A 24,147-nucleotide genomic window follows, 5' to 3' on the forward strand; every position below is an offset into this window, starting at 1 on the left:
CTTCACCCTGTCGATGAGCCTGCAAAATAAGTACGAAGGTTTGCTTTGTAAGATTTTTTTTTATTGCAATGCATTGTGCGCGCTGCTGGTTTGCTGGGAAGGAGGGGGGGGGGGGGGAGGAGCAGAACAGTAGCAGATTAGCACGAAAACGTTTTTCTTGCCTCTAGCCGTCAGTGAAATAGCGGTTGATTAGTTAACTATAGTACCTGTGCTACAAATGCACTTTGATGTCTAGAATCTAGAATCTAGGTTTAAAACACTCCATGGCTCTAGCTATTTAGCTTTACGAAGCAGATTACTTCGCGGGTGCGATATAGACCTTGAAATGTTCTCCATTTAATGCATCAGAACCGGAGAACTTACGCGCTGACGTCACGTAGGGCGCTGCATGCCAGCTCACTGGAGACTTGAGCGTGCGCGCTCTCTGCCCGACAGAGCAGACACTCACGCGGGTATCGACAACTCAGAGATGTGTCATCTTGCCGTCACACGATGAGGCAGACACGCGCTTCTCACAAATCACGTCTCTTCGTTTGTCTTTTATTTTTTGCTCGTACTTTATATTTTTAATCCACCGTGAAACTCCTGGCCGCCGTCGTGGTCGCGCCAGGTATGACGGCGGCTCCGTGTTTGCTGTAGAGCTTTCGTAGGAAATAAAGTCGTCTTGGGGGAGCACCGCGCTGTCGAGGAGGCCAGCGAGCATCTGCAAATTCAAGTTTGGCACGGGTCCGTGAGCTCTTTCTTCAAGAGAGTCTCTGAAACGGAAGCGCGCTCAGCGGCGCGACGATGGTAGCCCGCAAGTGTTGATTCTATGCTCGAGAGCGCGCGCGACGCTGTTTGCTCGGCAAACTCTACCGTTTTTCCTCCCAATGGGCAGCGGCCGCAGCACTTGGTCGGCCCATCCGCGCGTGTCGGACAGGTAGCGGCGATTGCGCGTCTCGCTCGCTTCGGATGATCCGCGCCCACGTTGACCTCTCTGCGCCCGTGATGAATGCCTCTGCGTGGCCCGGCCCTCCGGATCTTCAGTTTCACCGAGCTTGATCGCCCCGGTGACCCCGGCTTGTTCTATAGGGGTAGCAGCGCCTCTACGTTGGTTGCATGCACTCACGCGGTTTCTGGCAAAAGTTATGGCGCCACAAATTTCGGCTCACGAAAGCAAGGGTTTCCGAGAACCGCCAGCATTGGATGGTGGTCGTGCTTGAAAGGACGGGTGGAAGCCTGCCTAGTGTTCTCGACGCCGTCTTTCAGATTTGGCCCGGTCTCCTCGCTCTCTAAAGGAGAAAGATGGGAAGGGGTGTGTAACGTGGATGAGAAAGCGCCGGGGCATCCTCCAAGCCCCTCTGTCTCCTGGAGGTGAGCGCGGAGGCGTGAGCGGTGGCGGCGGCTGCAGACTCTCACGCGCCGTCGCCCACGCGTTGATGCCGCCACAAGAGAGAGGGGTACGCGGCAAGCGGCTTTCTCGGTTAGTTGCCTCCACTGTTGCGAGTGTGCTGCTACGCCACGGGGCGTTTATAGAATACGCACGCCCACGGTCCAAGTTGTTGCGATTGAGAAGGCGTCCGGCTGTCTCGGTTCGCGCTCAAGCACGCGCGCATGCGCGACCTGCGATCGAAGCGCTCCGCGCGCATGTGTGAGGTACCGTCTGGTCGTACGAAGCGGTCCGCTGGAGCATGTCGCCCACCGTCGCGACTGCTGCCGTTGCTGCGAGACTCACGTCTTCCCCTAACAACAGCCTGTGCGGAGATGCATGCTGCTTCGCTGGAGCGTGCGTTGGGCCGCGTCTCTCCTTTTTTTCCGTTGGTGAACAAAAGAGTCGCCGTCGCGCGTCGTTGCCGTAAACAATGTCGCCGCCACTGCTGCTGCTGCTCTCGTGAGGATAGATGGGTTGCCTTCTGTTCCAGCTTCGCTTTCTTACTCTACACGGCCGCGGGCACGAGTAGACTTGGAAAGTCCATTTGTAGGCTGTGAAATATTCACTTGCCTGTGTCGCTGCTGCAAGGGCGTCGTTGAAATCGAGGTAGTGCGCTCAGCACGAACGAAAAAAATGAAATAAAAATACAGAGAAAGAGGTGTGTGTTGGGGGGGGGGGGGGGGGCGAGGGGAGGGGCAAGCTTCGTTTTGTGCGAGTTAAATGCTTCTGGCGCGCGACTGTCCGAATCATTACCGTGCCGTGGCTCGTATTGTTCGCCGGGACACTGGCTGACCGTCGTCTTCCCGTCGAGGGTGGTCTTGCGTGCGTTTGCGTCCCGCTGACGCAGTGGATCGTTCTTGGCCGCGCCCCCTTTGTTAAAGGCAATAGGAACCTTTGCCAGTTACCGTCCATTTTGCGGGCCTAATAGCTGACTGTCCCCCAGTGTCTGTCATCTCGGGGGTGCGCGCGTGACGCATTTAAGCCGACACTTGGCACCTACCGCGTTAACTTTGCGCGGTGCCAGATGTGCGGCCAGCTTAACGAGCGAGTTCTCAGAATAACGCGCGAAAGAGGTGCGCCGCTTGATTGGCAGCCCGATGGGCGCGGCCTACTTGATTGTTTGTAGCGGCCTGGACCCCCCACCAGTGCTCGCATACGTACTCCTTTTACTCGCTGGGCCACTTCAAGCCCACGTGCCGTCTCCTGGCGTTTGGCCGGCACCAGGATGCTGCGATGGGGCACCGGGTTTTGTAGGTTAAATCGTCGATCACCGAGCCAGCGAGCGCTTCTCTAGGCCTTCTTTTTTCACGCGTGGAAGGCAGCGGACCCCCCTGTCAGTTCTTGGAAACCCGCGACGTGGATCTTCGCTTACGCACACGACAGCCCGTGATAATTTTGTAGCATATTGGTCGAATGTTCGTGCGCCGAATTTTATCGCTCGCCTATTGCGTGGTTCGTAAGCTTCGTTCTCATTGAACCACTCGCTGTTTAGAAGGATCTTACCAGTGCGCCAGATGCCCCGCGTTTCTGGTTGCGGCTTGGAGCTATAATTTCATTTTCGGATGCTATAGTGTGCGCCTGCAGGTTGTATCACATCTCGCCTATATGCCATATTAGTCTTCGACAGCCTGTGTCATTGTTGGACGCAGGTTCGGCACGCGATTGCGCTGGTTCGAGTCCGGCGGTTGTGTGTGTGTGTGTGTGTGTGTGTGTGTGTGTGTGTGTGTGTGTGTGTGTGTGTGTGTGTGTGTGTGTGTGTGTGTGTGTGTGTGTGTGTGTGTGTGTGTGTGTGTGTGTGTGTGTGTGTGTGTGTGAGAGAGAGAGAGAGAGAGAGAGAGAGAGAGAGAGAGAGAGAGAGAGAGAGAGAGAGAGAGAGAGAGAGAGAGAGAGAGCATACCTCGAGAAGCCGAGGCGTGGCTCTCCTCCTTTGCACTAACCTAGCCAACCTTAGCTAGTTATATGCTATGGCTTGCGATGCAGTTTTGGTGCAGTGCCGCACTGCCGCGTGTCATGATCTGGATCGCGGGAGACAAACGGCGCCGGTAATGCGGTTCCGGGGCCGTGTACGCATGGAGCCGTATATATTACGGAGAGGCGCCGGTGTGCGAAGGCGTGCACAGCATGCCGCTGCCTGGAGACTTCACGCTCGCTCGGCGGTTGATGTCATTCGGGGAACATGTCGGGTTCCGCTCGGCGTGACGCGTCAGACGTGTCATCTTGTTTTTCAGACACCTTGTCACCTTACACGGTGCGCCGAATCTTCCGAGTGCGTGGCATGCCCATGAGCGGCTGCCGAGTAAGAGAACGAATGTTTCCCCTAAATGTACAGGCGACATTTGTCGCTCGCAACTTCAGCCGGAGGTGCTAGCAGCTCGGTGTCACTCGAAGAGCGTGCGCTATAGTTCGCCGTGGGCAGGTATCATCTTTGCCGGGAGGCTTTGAAAGTTAGTGGACTTTTCTAGGTCGACGATGCTGTAGGCTCTCGAGATGGGCGCCCCGATCCCCGAGCCGTCCATGCATATGGCGTGGTGGTTTCTGGCGACCGCCTTTCGGGCAAGAGCGTCTTGTCAGACCTGTTCGACTCATTTGGTTTGGTCGCCCTGCACAGCGGACGGCGTAGCTTTCACATTGCGTTAGTTCGTTTTTATTTATCGTGCACACGTTTCCGTCAGCCGAACGACTCGTGGAGACTTTATCCTGGCAGGCAGGGTAGCGTGCGTGGGCTCACATCTGCTTTGTGCACCTGAACGGCGGCGCCCCTTGTATGCCCGGCGTACAGCTCACGTCCGCGGCACAGCAACAGCTCACAAGCGCACCGGCCTGCCCCGCTCGTATATAATCTGCCTCTCGTGACCGCTTCGCTCAAAGGCCGGGCCGCCTGCACTGCCAGGTCTGGTGTGTGTTCGCGTCATGTCCGTCCGACGGGGACAGCCCGCCGATGCCCGGAGAGGCCGCTGGCTGGCGGGCGGGCGCGCGCGTCAGGCCGGCGGCGGGTGCAGCAGCGGCAGGTTTAAGCAGCAGCTCTCTCCAGATCGGCTTCTCTGCTTCTTTTGGTTTCGTTCTGCGTGTGTGCCCCTGTCCGGAGCTAGGCAACGCCTGCCGCACCTAGAGAGAGCGGCGGTTGAAGCAGCCGCCGCCATGACAGCGCGGTCACGCGCGAGCGACGACAACGACACACGCGGGGCGCGCGAGGCGCCTGCTTTGCCGTTAGTTGTGTGCAGTCAGGGTGGATGCGTCTGTCCGGTAGAGCCAGCAGCACCTGCTCTGCGGCAGAGAGGTGTTTCAGTGCGAAGGGCTTGCTGCTGTAGCGCTGCTTTATGGTCGAGGTGCGTGGTTTTCGGTGTGCTCTCTCGCGATAATGCCTAGCTGGTGCCTCTTGCCTTTCTTTTTTTTTTTTTATCGTTTTCCACAGCAGAAATGCTGTTCCATACGAGGTGCTCTGACACAGCTGCTTCCTACCCGCGAGCTGTTCCTCGGTGTGTTATCGTTACTACCCTTGTTGAGCAGCAGCTTTCAAGCCCCGTATAGCGCCTTAAACGCTGATCTTGTTTTCACACGTTCGTGATCGCTGACAGTCTTTATTTTTCTTTGTTTTTATTTTGGCACACGCTCATTATTTTCAGGGTACCGCTTGTTTTCGCATGCGGAGTGCGGCAGTCTGCGCGCTGAACAAAGCGATCTGAGAAACCCAGACCGTCCGATGGAGAGCTTGCTTGTTGCGAATTTGTGTCTGTGTGTTGTAGCAGTTGTAGTACGTAGTGACGTTTGTTCTGCCGGCAAGGTAAAAAAAAAAAAAAAATGCGATGATTTTGTAAAGGGAGCAGCTATCTCAGCCTCGTATATTCTACCATCTTAGGAGAAACCCTGTTCTACCCGTTTCTAAATCGAGAGGCGCGTATTTTCTCGCGATACTCCAACATAGCGCCTCCGTTCTCTACGCCAGCACCGAAAACCATCTGGCTGGATAGTTTGGGGTCTCTCTACTTGGTGGCAGCCAAGAGTGAGCAAGCGTCCGCATAGCTTTGGCCGCTGCTATAATTGGATGGCGCGTGGTTGACGCGAAAGTACCGCGAGGAGGGTCCCTGTTGCTTGGCTACGCTGCACCGTACTGCGGTGAGACGAGGCCGCGCCCATCGCGCGCGACTTTGCTCTGCTTCTGTCTGGAGCTCGCCCCGTGCACGTTCACCCACGTCCTCGGTAGCCGCTCTCCCTTCCACGCTCTTCGTGACCGGGGCCCTGGGAAGAGAAGGAGGCAGTCCTTGGCGCACGGCACGGCTGTCCGGTCGCGTTGCGTTTATGCACGACCGGGTGGGCTTGGACATGCCGCAACTGGGGCTGGCGGCAGCAGCGGCGCGTCTCAGGTCCTACTGCGGCAACGGGGGCCGGCCTCTTTGTCCCGTCTGTCAGATGACCGCTCCTGTTCGGCATCTTCTGACGTGTCTCAATTCCGGTCCTGCGGTTCTGAGGGGAGACGAGCTTAAAAAATCTTCCCCTCTGCATCGTGAATGCAGTCCGCCGTGTGAGGTGCAGACCGCTGACGTGTCGAGCCTTTTGCGTGTCCTAATTCGATGTTGGAGTGTTTTGCCGGGTCGCCAACCACTATGGAGGAAAACAGAAGAAATCGCGGAAGCAGTGGTTCCGATCCACTTGCTCCCGGAAAACTCCACGGCGCAGCCGACGGCAGCGACATCGCCACAAAGCAGAGCTCTGTAGGGACGCACGGGCCGTTGCTGGCTTATCCCCATCGGCCCAGGCGCTGCCGGCAGTCGGATTCGGTCCACCAGTTCGCGTGCCCCTCGCGTGTGCTTAACAGCTCGCTCTTTTCCCGTGCGAAAGGTCACGTGGGAATGGTGGCGACTCGTCGTGTTTCGGGGGGGAATAGCCCTCATTGTTCATCGGCATGTGCGACCTAGGATTAGCGGACGCGCGCGGCTGACGCTCGGATCCGAACCTTCCCTTCGGACATCGGCGCAGAGCAGTGGAACAAGGACTGAACGCAAAAAAAAAAAAAAAAAAAAAAAAAAAGGAAGAAAAAAAAAAGCTTGTCGAAGTGCGGACGCGTGTGGCGCCTGCTGCATACCATCTGTGCACGCAGTGTACACCGTGAGGCTTCGATGCGATTCGGCACCGCCCGTCGATGCGTGACGGGCGGTCCCAGCGGGAACGCGTGGCCACCAGCAGCAGCAGCAGTGGCTCCTCTATCTACGCGACCCATGGGTGTGCTTCCGTGTGATGCGTCGCTGGGTCGCTGCTCCAGCTCCCGCCGCCGGCATGCCGTACGTTTCTGACGGTTCACGGGCACTGTTCGCGGGGCATACAGGATCGACTGGCCCTGTTTGGGAGGAGATCTAGCTTCTGCCGCCGTCCTGGTGTCGCTGGGCGAAGGGCACTCGGAAGCCGAGTTTTATGCGCGCACTCAAAGCCGCGGGGGAACCAGGAGTAACAAGCGCGCTGCTGCGCGCCTCGTCAATGACCGCTAATGACCCCCTCGAACTCTTTCCTTCCTCCCCGTGCCCTCCCGGCGGGAGTGCATATACTCGTTCGGGCCGAAAACGTGGCCGGCCAGGAATCGGCCCTGCTGGTATCCGCGCCGAACTCGGTCGGTTGTCGGCGAAATGTTCCTTATCAGCTTTCCCGCTGCTCGCCGTCTTGTCTGCCGCGGCCGCCGCTCTCTCTGGCGTTTTCGTTCTTTTGTTTTTCTTTTATAGACCCGGAGGACTGACTGCATCCGCAGTTTCCTCGTGAGAGTACCCCGTTTCCGTGTCTCTTCGGGGCGGATTGCGTTCCTAGGCGACGGTTTCTGTAATCGAAGAGCGGACGTTATAGGTATCATTTTGTGCTACGCTTCATCGGTTGACCTGTCTCGCTGAACTGCGGTCGCGAACGCCGCACCTACCGGTTTGTTTTTCTTTCTTTTTCTGCACCGTTGCGTCTGCCACCTTATGCCTCTTTGTCGCCGGGCCTTACGTGATAGCCCGTAATCCAGCGAGATCGCGACTGACACCCCGATTGCGATAGTCACGCGATTTTATTCGCACACGCGAGTCACCCCGTAAATGAGCAGTCGACCGCGGACGCGAGACCTTGAGGTGTGGGACGACGGTTGCTGGGCACGTTTCCCAGAGGGGACAGGTCTGCAAACCTGCTATATGTGCACTTGTCCGCGCGCACCAGCTCTGAAGGCCACCCGCTCGTTGCCAGGCGAGAGTGCGAATTAAAAGATCTTACTAGAAGTCCAGCGTCGCTTATAGAGCCGACCAGAGGGAGATTTCTCTGGCACCGGTAAGAACCTGAGGTGCCAGGGACAGGACGTCGTTGGAGAAGGCGAGTAACGGGAGTCCTGGCGGACATTTTGATGACCGACACGTCTGACCCTTAGCTACAGACATACATAACTCTGCTGCTCAGCGGGGACATCCTGCTGTTAGCTTGCGAGGCACGTGTACTCATCCTTCGCATTTGATGTGAAGGTTCTTTGCCTCGTAAAAGCGCCGGCTGTTATCGCACCTTGAGTGTGCGTGATTTTCAAATGTGCGTCGTGTGAGAGACCTTAATTACGCGCCTCTTCCAACGGATATTGAGTGCAGCTAGGGAGAAAACCACTGCATCTATACTAGCAGTCACGCCTGATTCTTTTGCGAACAGCTCATGTCCGCGGGGAGTGATTTCTGCCATTGCGCATTGTACGCGGCTTCGCTGGTCGAGAGATAGTGTGCATATAGTGGTGGTTGTAAAAATTCTACCTTCACATGTGCTTATGGCCGTAGGGCCAGACCATGGAGCCAATTACACCAAGCGCCCAGTACTGGGAGTGGGCAGAGCGTACAACAGAGACCACCCGGAGACGGTTGAGCCGTCCAACGGGAAACTTATTGTGTTCTTTCACGTACGTAAGGCGGCAGTGGCGCACTTTGAATGCCGCGCGCCTGTCTGCTGTGCTCGGGGACTGGACAGGAAGTTCCAATTAGTAGTGGGCGGGCGCTGGCGAGCGCTCAGCCGGAGGAGTTTGTTGTGCATGCGTATTGATGTTGACCCGACGCGGTACTGACGACCTCTGTTGTTTTGTGTGCAGGGCCGATGGGCTGCGCCGTGAGGCAGGAGAGCAGCATCGTCCGGGCCGTCCGCCGCTAAGGCCCCCGCGATGGGGAGGCCCGTGGTGACCCGCGGCGGTACATCCCGGCAGCAGCCTCCGCCGCGGTGGTGGCCCACACGGCTGCATGGCGCCCTGTCGGCGCTAGGACTCGTGCTGCTGCTGCAGCCAGCGCACGGAGCCTGGCAGGACGCCCTGGTCGCCAAGAAGACGGTCGCCCAACTGCGTAAGTGGCTCTGCCCCACCATCGTTGTTGTGGCAGCAGCAAATTGAGTACCCAGTTGTCAAACACCGAAATTTGCACCATGAGGTAGACTCCGTCGGAGACGGTCGTGCGACGACTTATACAATGCAGAGAGTGAAAGATTCTGACTTGAATTTTTTTTTTTTTGTACCGCTCTTTTTGATAATTACAATCCTAGGCACCTCGAGACATTTTTACAACAAAGAAATGCGACGTAAACAAACAAGCAAGAACTGCACTGGCTAACAACAGTAGAGTACCCTTGCTCGGCATAGCCGAGGATGCATGATTGCAGCTGACCGTAGCGAAAAACGACAGACTGAGCTCCCGGGCCTACTTATTTTGAAGTCCCGATGTCCAGGCCACATTCAAGCGACGTCCAATTGCAACAAAAGTCAACAGGATTGATTCTTTGCTGCGCGCAACTTCCCTTTAAATTTTGTCGTTGCTAAATACTCTCACCCCAAAACACACTCATTCAAAAGTTAAAGCTTATTACAAAGTTGTAAACTGTAGAGTTCAGCCAAAGCGACTGGCCCGCCGAATCGCTTCCTCTACCCTTATCTACGACAGTGCGCGCGAAAGCTTCTGTCGCCGAAAGAGAAAGAAATGACGAGAACGCAAAATGTCACATATCGCCCGCACTCTACTCCGTTTCATACATCAGGTGCAACGCAGCGAAAGCTACGCAAGTAATCCGCAAGAAAAAAAAAAACGTAGGCGTATCACTACGCGTTCGTTTTGTGGCCGAGTGGTTCCTGCGGAAACGGGCTCTATTCCGAGCATACACGTTTGCAATAACTTGCCTCGCATACCTAGACATCTTCGCAGTGCGGATCTTATAGAAAAAGTGCGAACCTTATAAAAAAAATGCGCACCAAAGAACCATTTTCTCAAAAAGAGATGCGCAGCACTGTGGGCACAGCCAGCGCCATCTAGTGGCACAGCTGGCAAGGTTGCGGGGTGGCGAAAACGCGACACGAACGAAAACGACATAAAAAACATACAAATTCACCGAATCCGATCCTTTCTCCCTAAAAAAGATACTCGTTATGAAATTGAAAGAAGAATAGTATGATACTCGTTATGAAGAGTATGAAAGCTTCCAATCCAACAGACCAGATCGAATTGGCCGAGATATCAAAGCTAATCAATAAGCGCAAGGTGGCCGATATAAGGAAGTATAACATGGAGAAAATTGAGCATGCTGTAAAGAACGGGGGAAGCCTTAAAGCGGTAAAGAAATTGGGCATAGGCAGAAACCAGATGTATGCGATAAGGGACAAGGCGGGCAACGTCATCACTAATATGGACAAGATAGTCAAAGTAGCCGAGGAGTTCTATACAGATCTCTACAGTAGCCAAAGTAGTCAGGACCGTAATAAGATTGGCGGTAGGGAAAAACAGTCAGACGTTCCACCAGTGACGAAGGACGAGGTCAAGAAAGCACTAGAAACTATGAAAAGGGGGAAATCAGCTGGAGAGGATTAGATAACTACAGATTTGCTGAAGGACGGGGGGGATATCGTGCTAGAAAAACTGGCCACCCTGTATACACAGTGCCTGGTGTCATCGACGGTACCGGAAGCATGGAAGAATGCAAACATTATCCTCATTCACAAGAAAGGGGACTCTAAGGACCTTAAAAATTACAGACCAATCAGTTTACTGTCTGTTACGTATAAGGTATTTACTAAGGTAATCGCTAATAGAATCAGGACAACCTTAGACTGCAATCAAGCAAAGGATCAAGCAGGGTTTCGGAAACGGTACTCTACTATCGATCATATCCATACCATCAATCAGGTGATAGAAAAATGCTCGGAATATAACCAGCCCTTATACATAGCATTCATTGATTACGAAAAAGCATTTGACTCAGTTGAAACCTCGGCGGTGATGCAGGCATTGCGAAATCAGGGGGTAGACGAGCCGTACGTGAAAGTGCTGGAAGATATATATAGTGGTTGCACAGCAACCATAGTTCTACATAAAGAAAGCAACAAAATTCCCATAAAGAAAGGTGTTAGACAAGGAGACACAATCTCCCCAGTACTATTCACAGCTTGTTTAGAGGAAGTATTCAGAGACTTGGAATGGGAGCAGTTAGGGATAAGGGTAGATGGAGAATACCTCAGTAATCTGCGATTTGCTGATGACATTGCCTTGCTAAGCAACTCGGGGGATGAACTGCAAATAATAATTGATGACCTAGACAGAAAAAGTAGAAAGGTAGGCTTGAAAATCAATATGCAGAAGACTAAGGTAATGTTCAACAGCCTCGGGAAGGAACAGCAGTTTACATTAGATAGCGAAATACTGGAAATAGTAGGCGAATATGTCTACTTAGGACAGGTAGTAACCGCAGATCCGGACCATGAAAAGGAAATATCAAGAAGAATAAGATTGGGATGGAGCGCATTTGGCAAGCACTCTCAGATTATGACTAGCAGCTTACCGGTATCGCTCAAGAGGAAAGTTGCATCTTGCCTGTACTCACCTATGGGGCTGAAACGTTGAGGCTAACCAAGACAGTTCTACTTAAGTTGAGGACAACCCAGAGGGCTATGGAACGAAAAATGGTAGGGGTAACATTAAGAGACAGAAAGCGTGCAGAGTGGGTCAGAAAAATAACTCAAGTTACCGACATTCTAGTGGAAATTAAGAAGAAGAAATGGACATGGGCAGGACATGTAGTGCGGAGAGAGGATAACCGATGGTCGCTGAGGGTAACAAACTGGATTCCAAGGGAAGGAAAGCGTAGCAGGGGGAGGCAGAAAGTTAGGTGGGCGGATTAGATTAAGAAGTTCGCAGGGGTCAAGTGGATGCAGCTAGCACAGAACCGGGTTAAGTGGAGAAATATGGGAGAGGCCTTCGCCCTGCAGTGGGTATAATCAGGCTGATGATGATGATGATGATGATATGAAGTTGATGGCAAATGTTAGATGTATTAAGCTTGCAGACAAAAATAACTATTATTTCCTCTCGTCAAGAGTAGGCACTATTTTTCATCGCGGATGCGGAGAGCGCGAACAAGAGCTGTAGCTTTGGCAGTGTTGCACTTCATGTATGAAATGGAGTGTAGTTCCTTGCCGCTCTCGCGCTAAAGCGATTAAGGCAAATGAGTAAAGTCGTTTCCCACAGCACAGCGTCGTCGTCTCCCCCCCTCACCCGCTTTTCCTAAAACTTTGTGAAGTCGGTGACCCCCTCCGACTTAGCGCCGCTACGAAGAAAGGTGGCCCGGTCAAGCGACCTTGCCGCGTGCTTTGTGGTCGCAACGAGCGGTGCATCAGTACCCTTTCCTGCATGCGGCTCCCTTTTGTTGGTCAGTGTGCAGCCACGCGCTCCCTTAGCACCTCCAGGTACCGCTTGTCTTGACGTCTCCGCGAAAATTTTTATCTCCCGTCGATGTCGGCGTAGAGCCTTGGGTCGTGTGGGAGGCTTAAGGTAGGCATGCACAGAACCATTTTCTCCTCCTTTGGAGAATCGTCGACTGTCCACCGCACCGTGGTGCTTGTCGACTCAGTGGCTTTCGGCGGAAGTTGCTGTGGTTTATTTAAAAATTAATAATACACATAAAGGAGGGAAAGGAATGTTGCCAGCCGCAGCAGTTGCACTCGAGCTGCGGCAGGCGGAAAGAAAAGGAACGGCTTGTGATGGCTTTCGACGCTTCCCGGTATAATTTGCGACTCCCTTACTTCTGTCCGCCGTCGGCTTCCCATATTCACGCTACTAGCAAAACTGCGACGCGGCGCTGAGTACGTAGCTGATTTGTCTCGTGTCCATCTGGGACACTTGTCGATCATTTGCAGACACCCTGCGTGCGTGCTTTTGTAGCGAAAGCTACACTGGCCACGAACGAGGAGTTCCGCGTGGCGGGAGGCACAGAGCCGTTGCCTAGCAGCCGCCGCACCTGGCGGACGCCGCGCGCTCGCCGCGCCATCTGACAATCAAGAAGCAACCAGAAGAAGAAGGCATCTCGTCTTTAATGCAACAACATAGCTAGACAACCAGACTATAACCTGGACTTGAAATCAAGATTAAGATGGCATAGCCGAACTAAGCCACTTTATGCTGGGCCGGTCTCCTTTTTCGACGAATTTCGGGCGAGCGTGTACTCAGAATTGGACAGGATTTATTGGTGAACGTATTTGACTGAACTGAACTGTGCTTTATTGGACTGGATTGGTTTGGATTAGATTAGGTTAGGCTAACCAAGAGAGTTCTACTTAGGTTGAGGACAACCCAGAGGGCTATGGAACGAAAAATGGTAGGGGTAACATTAAGAGATAGGAAGCGTGCAGAGTGGGTCAGAGAAATAACTCAAGTTACCGACATTCTAGTGGAAATTAAGAAGAAGAAATGGACATGGGCAGGACATGTAGTGCGAAGAGAGGATAGCCGAAGGCCGCTGAGGGTAACAAACTGGATTCCAAGGGAAGGAAAGCGTAGCAGGGGGCGGCAGAAAGTTAGGTGGGCTGATGAGGTTAAGAAGTTCGCGGGGGTCACGTGGATGCAGCTAGCACAGAACCGGGTTAGGTGGAGAAATATGGGAGAGGCCTTCGCCCTGCAGTGGGTATAGTCAGGCTGATGATGATGATGATGAGGTTAGGCTGGATTGGATTACACCATGGGTTGGATGGGATTAGATTGGAGAGGAGTAGGCAGCTCAGCGCCAGGCACACATGTTTTCGCTATTTATATCCTGGCCTAGCTGAGCTAAACCACGGCCATGTTTTTATCAATTATTCTGCAGCGCAACGCCCTCTACAAACTTGTTCAGCTGGTAACGCGCCTGCCCGCAGTTCCCCAGTATAAGGCTCTTTTTATGACGCCAGCGCTTCTCGTACAGCGTTGTAGACTTTTTTTCCACAGCAGGAAACGTGGGAAATAATACATCGCTACGCAGTGGACGATATAATGCTGTGCGTCAGCTCCATGTACATATTGTACCTAGAGTCTTCTGTGCCAAATTGAATGCTTGCACATCATGGCAGAGGCAAATAACGATGTTATCAGAAGACGCGTAACTTGGCTTTTCTATATATATATATATATTTAGTAATGCATCAGTTGAGAGAAAGCAGACATCGTGTGTTAGAGGACAAACTCACAGCAAAGGTATAACAGCGGAGATGGAGATGAGGAATGCAGTGTCAGATTGATAACTTACGGCCTGTTAGGGTAACGGAATTCAAGCTGTAGGATGGAACACATGTTTGCAGGTGCCAGTAGAGGAGGGTGATGTTGGAAGCTGAGATTAGAGTTAGAAGAACGTTCTTGCGGATTATAGTTGATCATGTTCGTAGAAAGGAAAAACTGCACTACAGGGGCAACGATGAAGGGAAGAAACGAGCACAACACGGCAGGCGCAGACTCTGTTTTCAACACCCTTGAAATTCTTCTCACATGGCCCCAGGATGGTACAGAGATGACCGAAGAGTGCTTGAACCTGTGCTGGGACTGTCCTGCGTGTCAAGCAGTGCGCCAGAATACGGGACGGCGTACTGCTTGAAATTAAGGAAACGCAGGCTTTGATCGAAACCAGTCATGTCAGCGTTGTCCCGGCCCGCGCAGCCGTGCACCAAGATCGGATCAGCGGCGCGCTCGTACGTATGTACGGTAACTACTAGCTCTCTACGTCCTTTGACCGCCAAAAGCCCGTCGTCGCCGTCTGACAGGTGCTGCTACTGTAATGCGGGCCGGCAGCCTGCCCGGTGTCCCTGACTCGCCTTTGGGCGCGCCTGCTTGCGCAAAGCCGGTACAGTAGACGCATGTTATGCGCGTGCACCCCACTGTGATATGAGCGGGATTGTCAGTCACCCCTTGAGCTACGTTAACAGCGTCTTTTCGAGCAATACCCCCCCCCCCCCCCCCACACACACACACACACTACCCTATTTGAATAACGCGGCTAGCGGCCCACTATTCAAAACCTATTGCTGATCTTGCTCCCGAGACGCTTTTTTTTTATTATTATTACTCGCACCCCATTCCGGTAGCGCTTCGCTGCTGCTGCCAAGCTCTCGCGCGTTTCTGCGAGAAGCGCGCACTGTGATCGCGCTCGCTTGCTCCATATGAAACCTGGTTGGAACGGTGTGTGGGCGCGGTAAAAAAGAGCAGCAGCCTAGCCACTTCCAGCACGGCGAGCGGCTGCCGAGAGTGTCGGCGCATTACAACTGGTTCCTCATGAGCACCTGCCAGTTTGTCCCGACTCCGCGTTGTACAGCTCTAGTTTTGACGCGCGAGCGTCTCGCGCCGTGAGAGCGGCGGGGGGCTCCGTCACCCCGTTGTCTGTTAGTCCACCAGCCACGGACGAGTCAAGTTAGTGAAACAGAGCGCATCGAAAGCGCTTGCTGGGTGTCGCGAGGTCAACCAGCCCAAACTGAGCTGTCTACGCCGACACTCGCTTGCGGTCTTTCTCTCCGCGAAACACTCCTCCTCGCACGAGTCTGGTAAGCCGTAGGCGACGCTTCTACGATGGGAGTCTACACGGAACTCGTTCTGCTTGGCCCCGTTATGTCGCCGGCAGCGGCCCGCGGCGTCGTTTGTCTTCGCAAATGCGTGCGCGCCGCGAAAAGTATTGAGACGCGATAAATACTCGGAAGCTGCTTGTCACCCAAACAACGAGCAGTGTGCACTAGAGGGCGTCTCATGTAATCGGGCTTTATTGTTGAAAGCAGACTTTGCGTTCCACCCGCGGGCTGTTGCATACGCACGAGTATATGTATGCGCCGCTCCGTGTCGGGTTAAGCAACGTTGCTCGCAAGAAACTGGCCCCGAGGGGGAGCGTTGCGTGCGCACAGCGCTGCCTGCTTCACCGCGTCGTCGTAAAGAATGTCGGCTGTATCATATGTGCCTTAGTGCGGTATCGGTGTGCCCCGTCTGGGCCGCGCGTGCGTGCGGGGCCCGCCCCCTTTGTCTTGCCGGGGAATTAGCACGCTGGAGGAGAGTTTCTTCTGACCCATGTTTCGACCCTCTCTTCTCCCTTTGTATATAGTTTTTTTTTTTCTGATTTTGCATTTTTCCCCGATGAAGGAGGGAATGTTCACCCTCCCCCCGTGCCGAATTATTTTGCCAGTGGTGGAGAAGCTTCCGCGCTTTCCATACGCCCTCGGCGATCGTACGCGATGCGGAAACGGGCACATATCGACGCGCCGTTAACCCCCTTCCCCCCTCTTCCCTCCCCGTGTGTGTGTCTCTCTTCTCCATATTAATTTGATTTTTGCAACGTATTTATTACTTTCGCCCCGCTTGCGTACGAGGCGTCGATTTGTGATCGCGTTCCCCCGCTCCCCCTGCCCCTGGCCAGCGCGCTTCGGCTTTTGCGTGACCCCGGTTCACTTCGTGGCTGTTTCGTTGTATCTGTGTTTCTCCGCTCCGCTTCCCTCTCTCCGCCGAGCGCGCCTTTGCCGCGCAGTACGCTCGCCTCATTTATTCTCGCTCGATCAGGGGTTACGTGTGTGCGCGGGACACCCTCTACCACTTGTCACCACAGCAGCGAGCTGTACCCCTCCCCTCTCCCATCTCAGTGCGTTGACCCCTTCACGCGAAGAGGCGGCTAAGCCTGCAGGGTGGTGACTCGCTGTATGTAATGCGTCCAGCGAGGTGCATGACGGGTGTAATGCATGTAAGGAAGGGCCTCTGCGGTAGCTGCGCCGCTGCGCGGGCGCTGTTTGTGCAGCTGCCCGAAGAGGGCGCGCGCCAAATCGTTACGCACGATGTTCGCCACCGCCATGCTCTGTGAGCTGTCGCGGCTGATGCCTATTAGACTTGTGTGTGGCTATGAGACAGCGCTGCGTGGCCCTGCTTAATGCATCGTTCAGTGCTTTCGTTTCGTGAGCTTCTAGTAAGAAGGGGATGTTGACCTGTCATATGAAGGATCACGCTATACTGATTATAATTATTTGCATGGTCCTTTTTTTTTTTTTTTTTTCGGCAGGGTGCGATGCACAATGGGTTTAGCCGTGCTCATGAACTTAACTAGAGCTAACGAGTGAAAATCGAAATGAAACGGAAAATTTTGAGGCACAGTTTTGCGTTCGCACTCCCGTTAGCCGCATTTTCTCGCATGCTGGCTGTTTTTCTTTCCTTCCTTTCCTTTTACCCGAGTCCATGTCCCTGGTGTAGTATGTATATACGATGTATCCACTCTGAAGCCTTGTATCACGCAAACCCCACTGCCGCCGGGGCGCATACTAATCGCACTCCTCTCATTTCTTTATATATTTTGTTCATTTATAAGACATCTTGCTCCTTCACTCGTTTTGTTTCGTGATTTCAGGAGCGAAGCTCGAAGCCTCCCCCCCCCCCCCCTCCCCCGTTTTTTTTCTTTTTTTTTTTTTTTTTTCTGTCCTCGAGCGCATCCGCGATGACAGCTCACGTTCGTGACTCGCATGGAGAAACCGTACGCTCTAGACTGGTAACTCGTACAGTCTAATAACCTAACGTGAAGGGGACCCCCCGCCGCGTCTTGCGCTTCTCGTTTGGGTTTATTCTCGAGTGTACAGCTTCCATGCCTTGAGCTGAGATGGGGTGCTGGTGTCCAGCACTTTTTCCGAGCGCTTCACCCAGCTGTCTTCCGCCAGAGAGCCAACGTGTCCTATTCGCTTCTAGCGCGGCGGGAGTCGAGAAAGCCGGGCTGTGGGAAATTTCATTGTCCGACAACCGCGCAGTGCGCGCGCAGCACGCTGGTATTTACGTGCGGCGCATACCGTTCTTTCTCTTTTCTTTCGTCTTTTTCCGAAATGTTATTTGCGAGCGCTGCTGGGGGCGTCGGAGCCCGCAGTTGTTTTAGACTTCACATTCCTTTCTCTCTCGCCTGTCTGGAGAATTCCGATTGACGTGGCGGCGAAGCGGTATGCTCTGGTGCTGGTGTCCCTACGAAAGAGTGGCGATGGAGTTCTACGGGACACCCATCTGTAAGAGAGGCCCCCGTAATGCCTGGTCAGGGACGGTAGAGAAGTCCGCACACGAGAGCCTGACAGTCGCTGTTCTCCCCCGTGAGCCTGACAGGCACGTGGTCACCACCATGCGACAAGCGGATTCCTTAGCAGCATGCCTCGCGGAGTACTCATCCCGTCTTATCGGTCAGACTGCCGCGCGAACCCGACGCAGATATGGCTCCCTAGTTGGTCCTTGGCCTCCTTCACAGAGATGTCTTTCGTGTACCTTTTGCGCAGTGCATATATTTTTTAACCATGAACGCGCAACCTACCGACCTATAGCTGTGTGATTACAGCCCTCGCCCCGTGTAGGAACCACAAAAAGAGGCAGCGCGCCCGGGCTGGTTCTTTCTCGCCGCCACCGCCAAGCCATGACTCAGTCGACGGGCGCTCAAAGTAAACAGAATTATCCCCCCCCCCCCCTTTCTCTGGCCGCCCCCGTCGTCGCTATTCGCGTGGGAACAGCGTCGCCCGTTGTCCCGTTACGGTTAACTTTTCTCGTCCCTCCTCTTTATCATCTTTTTTTTTTATTATTATTATTATTATTTTTAATTGTGGGGCGAATCGACGTGAAGATATTGCCCAGGCGTTTTTGTAATAGTTCAATTCAGCGAAACGGTTTCCCGTTGCAACGGAAAGGAAAATATAAGCAATGCGATGGTTACGGGATAAACCGTTGCGACAAACTGCGTGATGGAAACGAAGTTAATCTATTCGCTCAGCGCTCTGGTATATGTGTACGTTAGAAGGACATACCATTGCACTTGGAGAGAGCAACGTAGCTCGTTGTTTGCGGTTGTGGCTAGGCTAGCTGTGTAACTGCACACCTCTAGCCTCCTAATAGTGCCTCGAAGCGTCAGAATCATCGGAAGTCGACACCGCTAAATGGAACATTGTGATAATCTAAAATCTTTATCACCGCTGGACGCAGTGTTTCCATATTACGTATTATGACATACAGCACGGATGTCATAGGACGTTTTGCCACAGATTCTCGTGGTTATATACATACATATATATATATATATATATATATATATATATATATATATATATATATGTGTGTGTGTGTGTGTGTGTGTGTGTGTGTGTGTGTGTGTGTGTGTGTGTGTGTGTGTGTGTGTGTGTGTGTGTGTGTGTGTGTGTGTGTGTGTGTGTGTGTGTGTGTGTGTGTGTGTGAGAGAGAGAGAGAGAGTCACTGGGTTGTTTTTTTACACTGAAATGCAACGCTGTATTACCATCAGCGATTTCCGTCTAATTATCAAAGAGAATTATTATTCTGTCAACTATAGCTTTCTTCCTTCTGGAGAATGAGTCCCTCTGAGGCTTTTTCCAAGTACAGTGCAGAGGTAAACATAATCCGATTCGTTGAGCGTTCCCTTTCAACGGTCATCTAGCGAAGCATTTGAAGTCGGCGTCAGCAGCGCTGTTGCGGCCCTGGTGTGCGTCCTTGCGTTGCTCTGTGCTGCCTTAATCCTGGCTATGTTTAGCGCCAATCGATGCGAGCGCCTTGTTTCGTCCCAAATGAGCTCACACCCGGCCGCCTTTTTTTCCCCGGACCTCTTACGCAATCCAGCTTGACGAAACTCGAGCGCAGTGTTGCCCGGGAAGTAAGCAATTTCGAGATCAGGTGTGTGGATGGCGGTGCCTCAGTTCAGAATCCTGTTCAGTGGAAACCGAGCGGCTTGTTTGTTTCATTTGTTTTCTTGTATTGTTAGTTTTTTAGGTGATTGCACAAAATGGCATGTCAATGGCTTTCCCGGGCAAATGCTAATTAATTACGAGGAAAAAGAAAATAATACCAGTGTCGTAACACGAGCGTCTTTTTCGCGGAGGCTCGCGCGGGGCGCTGAATGCTTTTTCGAACGCGCCGCGAGTCCGTTCGCGGAGGCAGGAATTAATAGCTGCCACCCTCGGCGAAAATTAATTGGCACTCCTGTACACGCACACTTGCACGCGCAGGTGCGTTGGGAGCTCGCCTTTCAAGCGAGCGCTATTGGTTGTTCTCTGTTTAGTATTTGTCATTATACTTTCAGTCGAAAGTTTTGAGATGATGCGTATGCATGGAAGGCAAGGCGGGATTTATAAACCCCGTCTGTACGGTCGACCTTCGCTCGAAATTTAGAAGTAAGCTTTGTTTGAACCTTTGAGCAGTGTCTGGAATTTCTATCCTCATCCTGACTGCGTTGAGCGCGTCCCTCAATATGTAATCGCCATATCAGAAAATGAACGTTTTTCACTCACTCACTGCATAGCCATCTTATCTAGAACCGACCGATAAATGCACTGGCCCCCTTCCTCGCGAGCAATTGGGCGTCCGTCTTCTCTTCCTCAGCGCGAGAGTATGTTGCTGCCCCACTGGCACTATAATTGTGATCCACAAATTCATGCGACTGCCGCGCAACTACTCGGAACCCGATCATCATCATCTATCCGAATACTCGGGTGGGCCGGTCCTCAGACCTCATCGGCGAGCGATGATCACCCTGCGCGCGCGTTCGAGCAACCGCAATGGGAAACGCCGCGCGTCCACCCTGAGACGTTTCCTTCTTGCAGAGTCGACTCAATGCGCTTGCAGTAATTGGTATCGGGAGCACCTTGATACCACTGGAGTCCCCAGAAGGCATCGTGAGACAGATGGGCTAGACGTGTGCATATGTGGTACGGGCTGTCGCTACCGCCGTGGTGCCGTTCTCGCCTTTTCTTGGACGAATGGGCCGTCGGGGGCAGCCGGTCGCCGTTGGCGTATTCCGGTTTCGGAGCTTGTCGGCGCCGAACGAGTGCAGGGCCCGCCCTGAGACCCCCGTGTGTTGTTGCCGACTGGCGTGATCCCTGCTTCTCTTTCCACAGACCCTCCTTTCCTTTTCGGCGCGCGCCGCCGACGTCGCTGCTGCTTCTGGCGTTGCTGCTGAGCAGCCTTGTTTCCCTTCTTATGCTGCACACGAACCTATTATTGTTTTGTCTCCATCGGGTCATGGCCGGTGCGTTTTCTTTTTTTTTTTTTTTTTTTTTTTTTTACGAGTAGAAAGGGGGGGGGGGGGGGCTTAGGCCATCTTTGCTGAGGATAGCAGAGACGAACGCGTACCTGTGCTTGTTTCTTTATTTTCCTCTGATGGAGTCGGCTATATCTTTAGCCAGGGTCGAGTGCGCGCATGTGCTTGCTTCATTTTTTTTTTTTTTTTTCCCAATAGAGTCGGCTGTATATTCCCAAATAAGAAACCGTTACACGCATTGGCGCTGCCCTGTCGTCCTTTCGGGCCGGGATTACTCCGGCTGTTGGTAAATCCTATCGTAGCGATCATAGAGGCTTATATATCCATCCGTCGAACCTGTTCTCCAAACGTCGTGCCGTGCTGCGGAAAGAAAATGGCGTCTTAGCATTGACACCGTAAACGTGCTCCATGACCATGATTGCCACGGGGACAACTTTTTCAACTTTTAGAAAAGCTTTTTTCGGGTCTTGTCCCGTACTTTTTTGGCTACACGGAGTGTCACTTGCATCGATTAGTGGAAAAAAAAGTAATTACGACGGACAACAGCAAAATTAGTAATTAAAAATTAATCATTATAATTAATTTATCAGTTAGTCACTAAGCAGATGATTAATTATTAGTCATTAATTATTGAATTACCAAATAGTCATTAGTAATTGATCATTGATTGGCATATGTCCATATAAAGCCCGCATTCGCGCATACTGTGATGGTGCTCTGTGATTGGTCTAGACCTCTATGTCGTCATCCCGCTTCGGCCAATCAGAGCCGCCTCAAAAGCGGGACACATTCTGTCCTCAAGCGCATAAGCCATTAAAGGCTTTCGCCTTAATAACAATGTAGGGGCGAGAAGCAGGAAAGCGCTTACCTTGTTCCTGAAGTGGAAACTCGACTAGCGCCGACCGATCGCGTTATCCCTTGGTGTTGCGAGCCGAGCTGCCCTTGAAATTGACGGTTAATCACGCCGTTAGCCGGAGCGACGCTGTGGGGCGGGGTGAAAAGCTTTCGTGCGCTTGTTTTTTTTTTTTTTTTTTTTTTTTTTTTTTTTTTTTTTTTTTCGCGCTATCTTGTAGGTTGCTTTGATTTGGCTGTCTTTGAGAGCGCAGGGCTGTTGGATTTGCAGTCGTGGTTACTCAGCGTGCTGTTTGTTGGGCCACTCTTGTTTCAAGTTTAAAAAAAAGCGGCAAGGTGGGGGAAGGAAGGATTGGGTTCTTGCGGCGTGCAGAACCGGTTGCCGTTAATCCGGCGGCAGCACGGGAAGCGGTTCGCCTTTGCGCGGTCGAATCCGGAGCGTTGAGGGGTTTCCCGAGGCAACGCTTGTTGCTGTGGCCAGGGTCGTCGGACGCCGCTCCTACCCTGACGCGCACGCACTGCTCGTGCTGTGGCAGTGCATCTTTCCGCGATTGCGTGCGGTGCACGGCGCGGTAGGGGAAGAGCTTAGTTCGCGCCTGCGCAGTGAGCACCGCACCCCGGCGCGCAAAAAAAGCGGTACACAAGTCCAAGCGCATGGCGCGGTACGCGCCTGTCGCGCGCTGCATAATCGGCGGAACTTGTCGCGGAGGTTCTTCCGTCGCTTCTGGAGCATTTTCACGGCCTCTGTGATGAAAACACAAGAACATACCCATGAAATGTTTGATATACACGACGCAGAGCGCCCGCTGATTAGTCGATGTGCCGCGAGCAGTGCGTGTGCCGAATAACTGGCACTGTCGGATCCGAGCGTCGTGAAAGCGCTCGGCTGTCGGCAGGGCGTCGCGCATGCGCTGACTTCGGCTGCCCAGCGCGCGCGCATCCAAGCGCGCAGGACGCGCGCTGCGAGGGCTCATGGAGTTGAGCCCTGGTGCGTTTGCTCCTGCGCTTTGGGAAATAGTATTCCCTGCCACCTGCGTGCCCGCTTCGCTGTCATTATGTGCCCCCTTTTTTTGAGTACTCTGCGCTCATCGCGGCAACTCAAGTGGCTGGACTTGGAGGTGATCTTCGCACGTGTCCCTTTAGTGGTTTAGCCGCCGTGAATGTACCGAAGTGGGACGAAAACGAGTGGAAGGCAACTGGCCCCTTTGATTCTGTTATGTAAGGATTTGCTGGCTCGCTGATTTCGACTGCGGCTACTTTTTGGAGAGCAGGTACGAGTTTCAGGTTCTTCAATCGTACCAGTTTCGAAGGTCCGACTCAAAACGCGGGCGAAACTGTTTTTTTTTTTTTTTTTTTTTAATCGGGGATTAAACGGAGTGACGCCGTCTGACCTGTGCTTAGTTATTGGTAAACCCCTAGAATACTTAACTTTTTTTTTTTTTTTACAGCTGATTGGACAATAGCAAATGGCGAGAAAGCCAGATGCCTTAATTTTCTATCAGAGCGCGGAATGCTGATACATGGGCCGTGTGTTGTTTCAGAGCCGCTATGAGCAAGCAGGCCTGGGCCGTTATGACTCACGATCGAATTCGATGCGGACTGAGAATATTTAATTACACTTTAATTGAGTAATCGGAATTGGCGCACATTTGAGCTCTGTATGCGATGACATCAGAATCCGTGCGTATCGCCCAAATTACGGGGAAGGCGACGCCGTCGAGATGAGGCCTTATCGAATCTGTCACCGCATTTCGAGTAGCTCACCGCTTGCATACGCTCCACGTGGAACGCGTCAAGTGCTGAACATTGAAATCATCATAAATGGCGCTTTTCTATTCGCCACTCAACGGACGATGCACGTCTGTTTTCGGCCCCCTAACTCCAGACTAATTCAGCGCGTGCCGATTTCCGAATGGTACGCGGTGGTGCCCGTGAGGTGTTCAGGACGGGTGTGATTCAGAAACGGCGGCTGCTAATGCCGCGAGTACGTCACTTAGGTGGTCTGCGCGAATGGCCGTAGCGTAGCACTTGAGCACTTCCTCTACGAATTGAGACAAGGAGATTTTCGTAACTATAACCTGGGTGCAGCTGGCGCGGGTCAGTTCTGCGCGACGGTCAGTGTGGGAGGCCTATTATCATGCAGTGCAGGTAACTTGACCGATGGTGATGATGATGATTATGATGACCTGTCTGGTAGATCTCTCCCCCCCAAGCTGCACCTTCGTACTGTGCGCTGCACGGAATGGACTAATCGAGCCAGAGAGCTACTCGCGTGATTGCCCCAAGTTGTGTCAGCTTTCTTCTGATCCCATCGTTCCGAGCTGAGAGAGAGGCCGCGCCTAGCGCTGGCGAGGGAAGAAATGGAAATTGCGCTTCTCCCCGAGGTTGGCGCGTGCCGCGGGCACCCGTCAACTTGGCGCGTTCCGAGCGTCCCCCCCGTCTGAGCTGCATGCTTCGTTTCGCGGACGGCCTGCTTTGCGTGCGCGGCGAACGCGCTAATGGAGGCGGCCATGAGAGAGACCCGAGCGATGGCCTCCGAGCGCGAGTTTGCCCGACCGGAGGAAGGGGAGGAGGAGGCCTTGCTTGTAAATCTGATGGCGCAACCGCGCTGG

General features: G+C 53.1%; 1 protein-coding gene across 3 annotated transcripts in view; it reads left to right on the forward strand.

Annotated features, from left to right (window-relative positions):
• Sema1a (semaphorin 1a) overlaps positions 1-24,147 on the forward strand; it is a 131,468-nt gene that overhangs the window by 37,707 nt on the left and 69,614 nt on the right. For all 3 annotated transcript variants that reach the window (XM_084594264.1, XM_084594265.1, XM_084594266.1), the window contains exon 2: positions 8,484-8,727. In XM_084594264.1, the coding sequence (XP_084450390.1) occupies positions 8,553-8,727 (175 nt within the window). In that variant the 5' untranslated portion in view covers positions 8,484-8,552. The remainder of the gene's footprint in view (positions 1-8,483; positions 8,728-24,147) is intronic.

The sequence above is a fragment of the Amblyomma maculatum genome, chromosome 2 (assembly GCF_055883805.1).
Source record: "Amblyomma maculatum isolate TAMU_Amacu chromosome 2, ASM5588380v1, whole genome shotgun sequence".
Classification (NCBI taxonomy): domain Eukaryota; kingdom Metazoa; phylum Arthropoda; class Arachnida; order Ixodida; family Ixodidae; genus Amblyomma; species Amblyomma maculatum.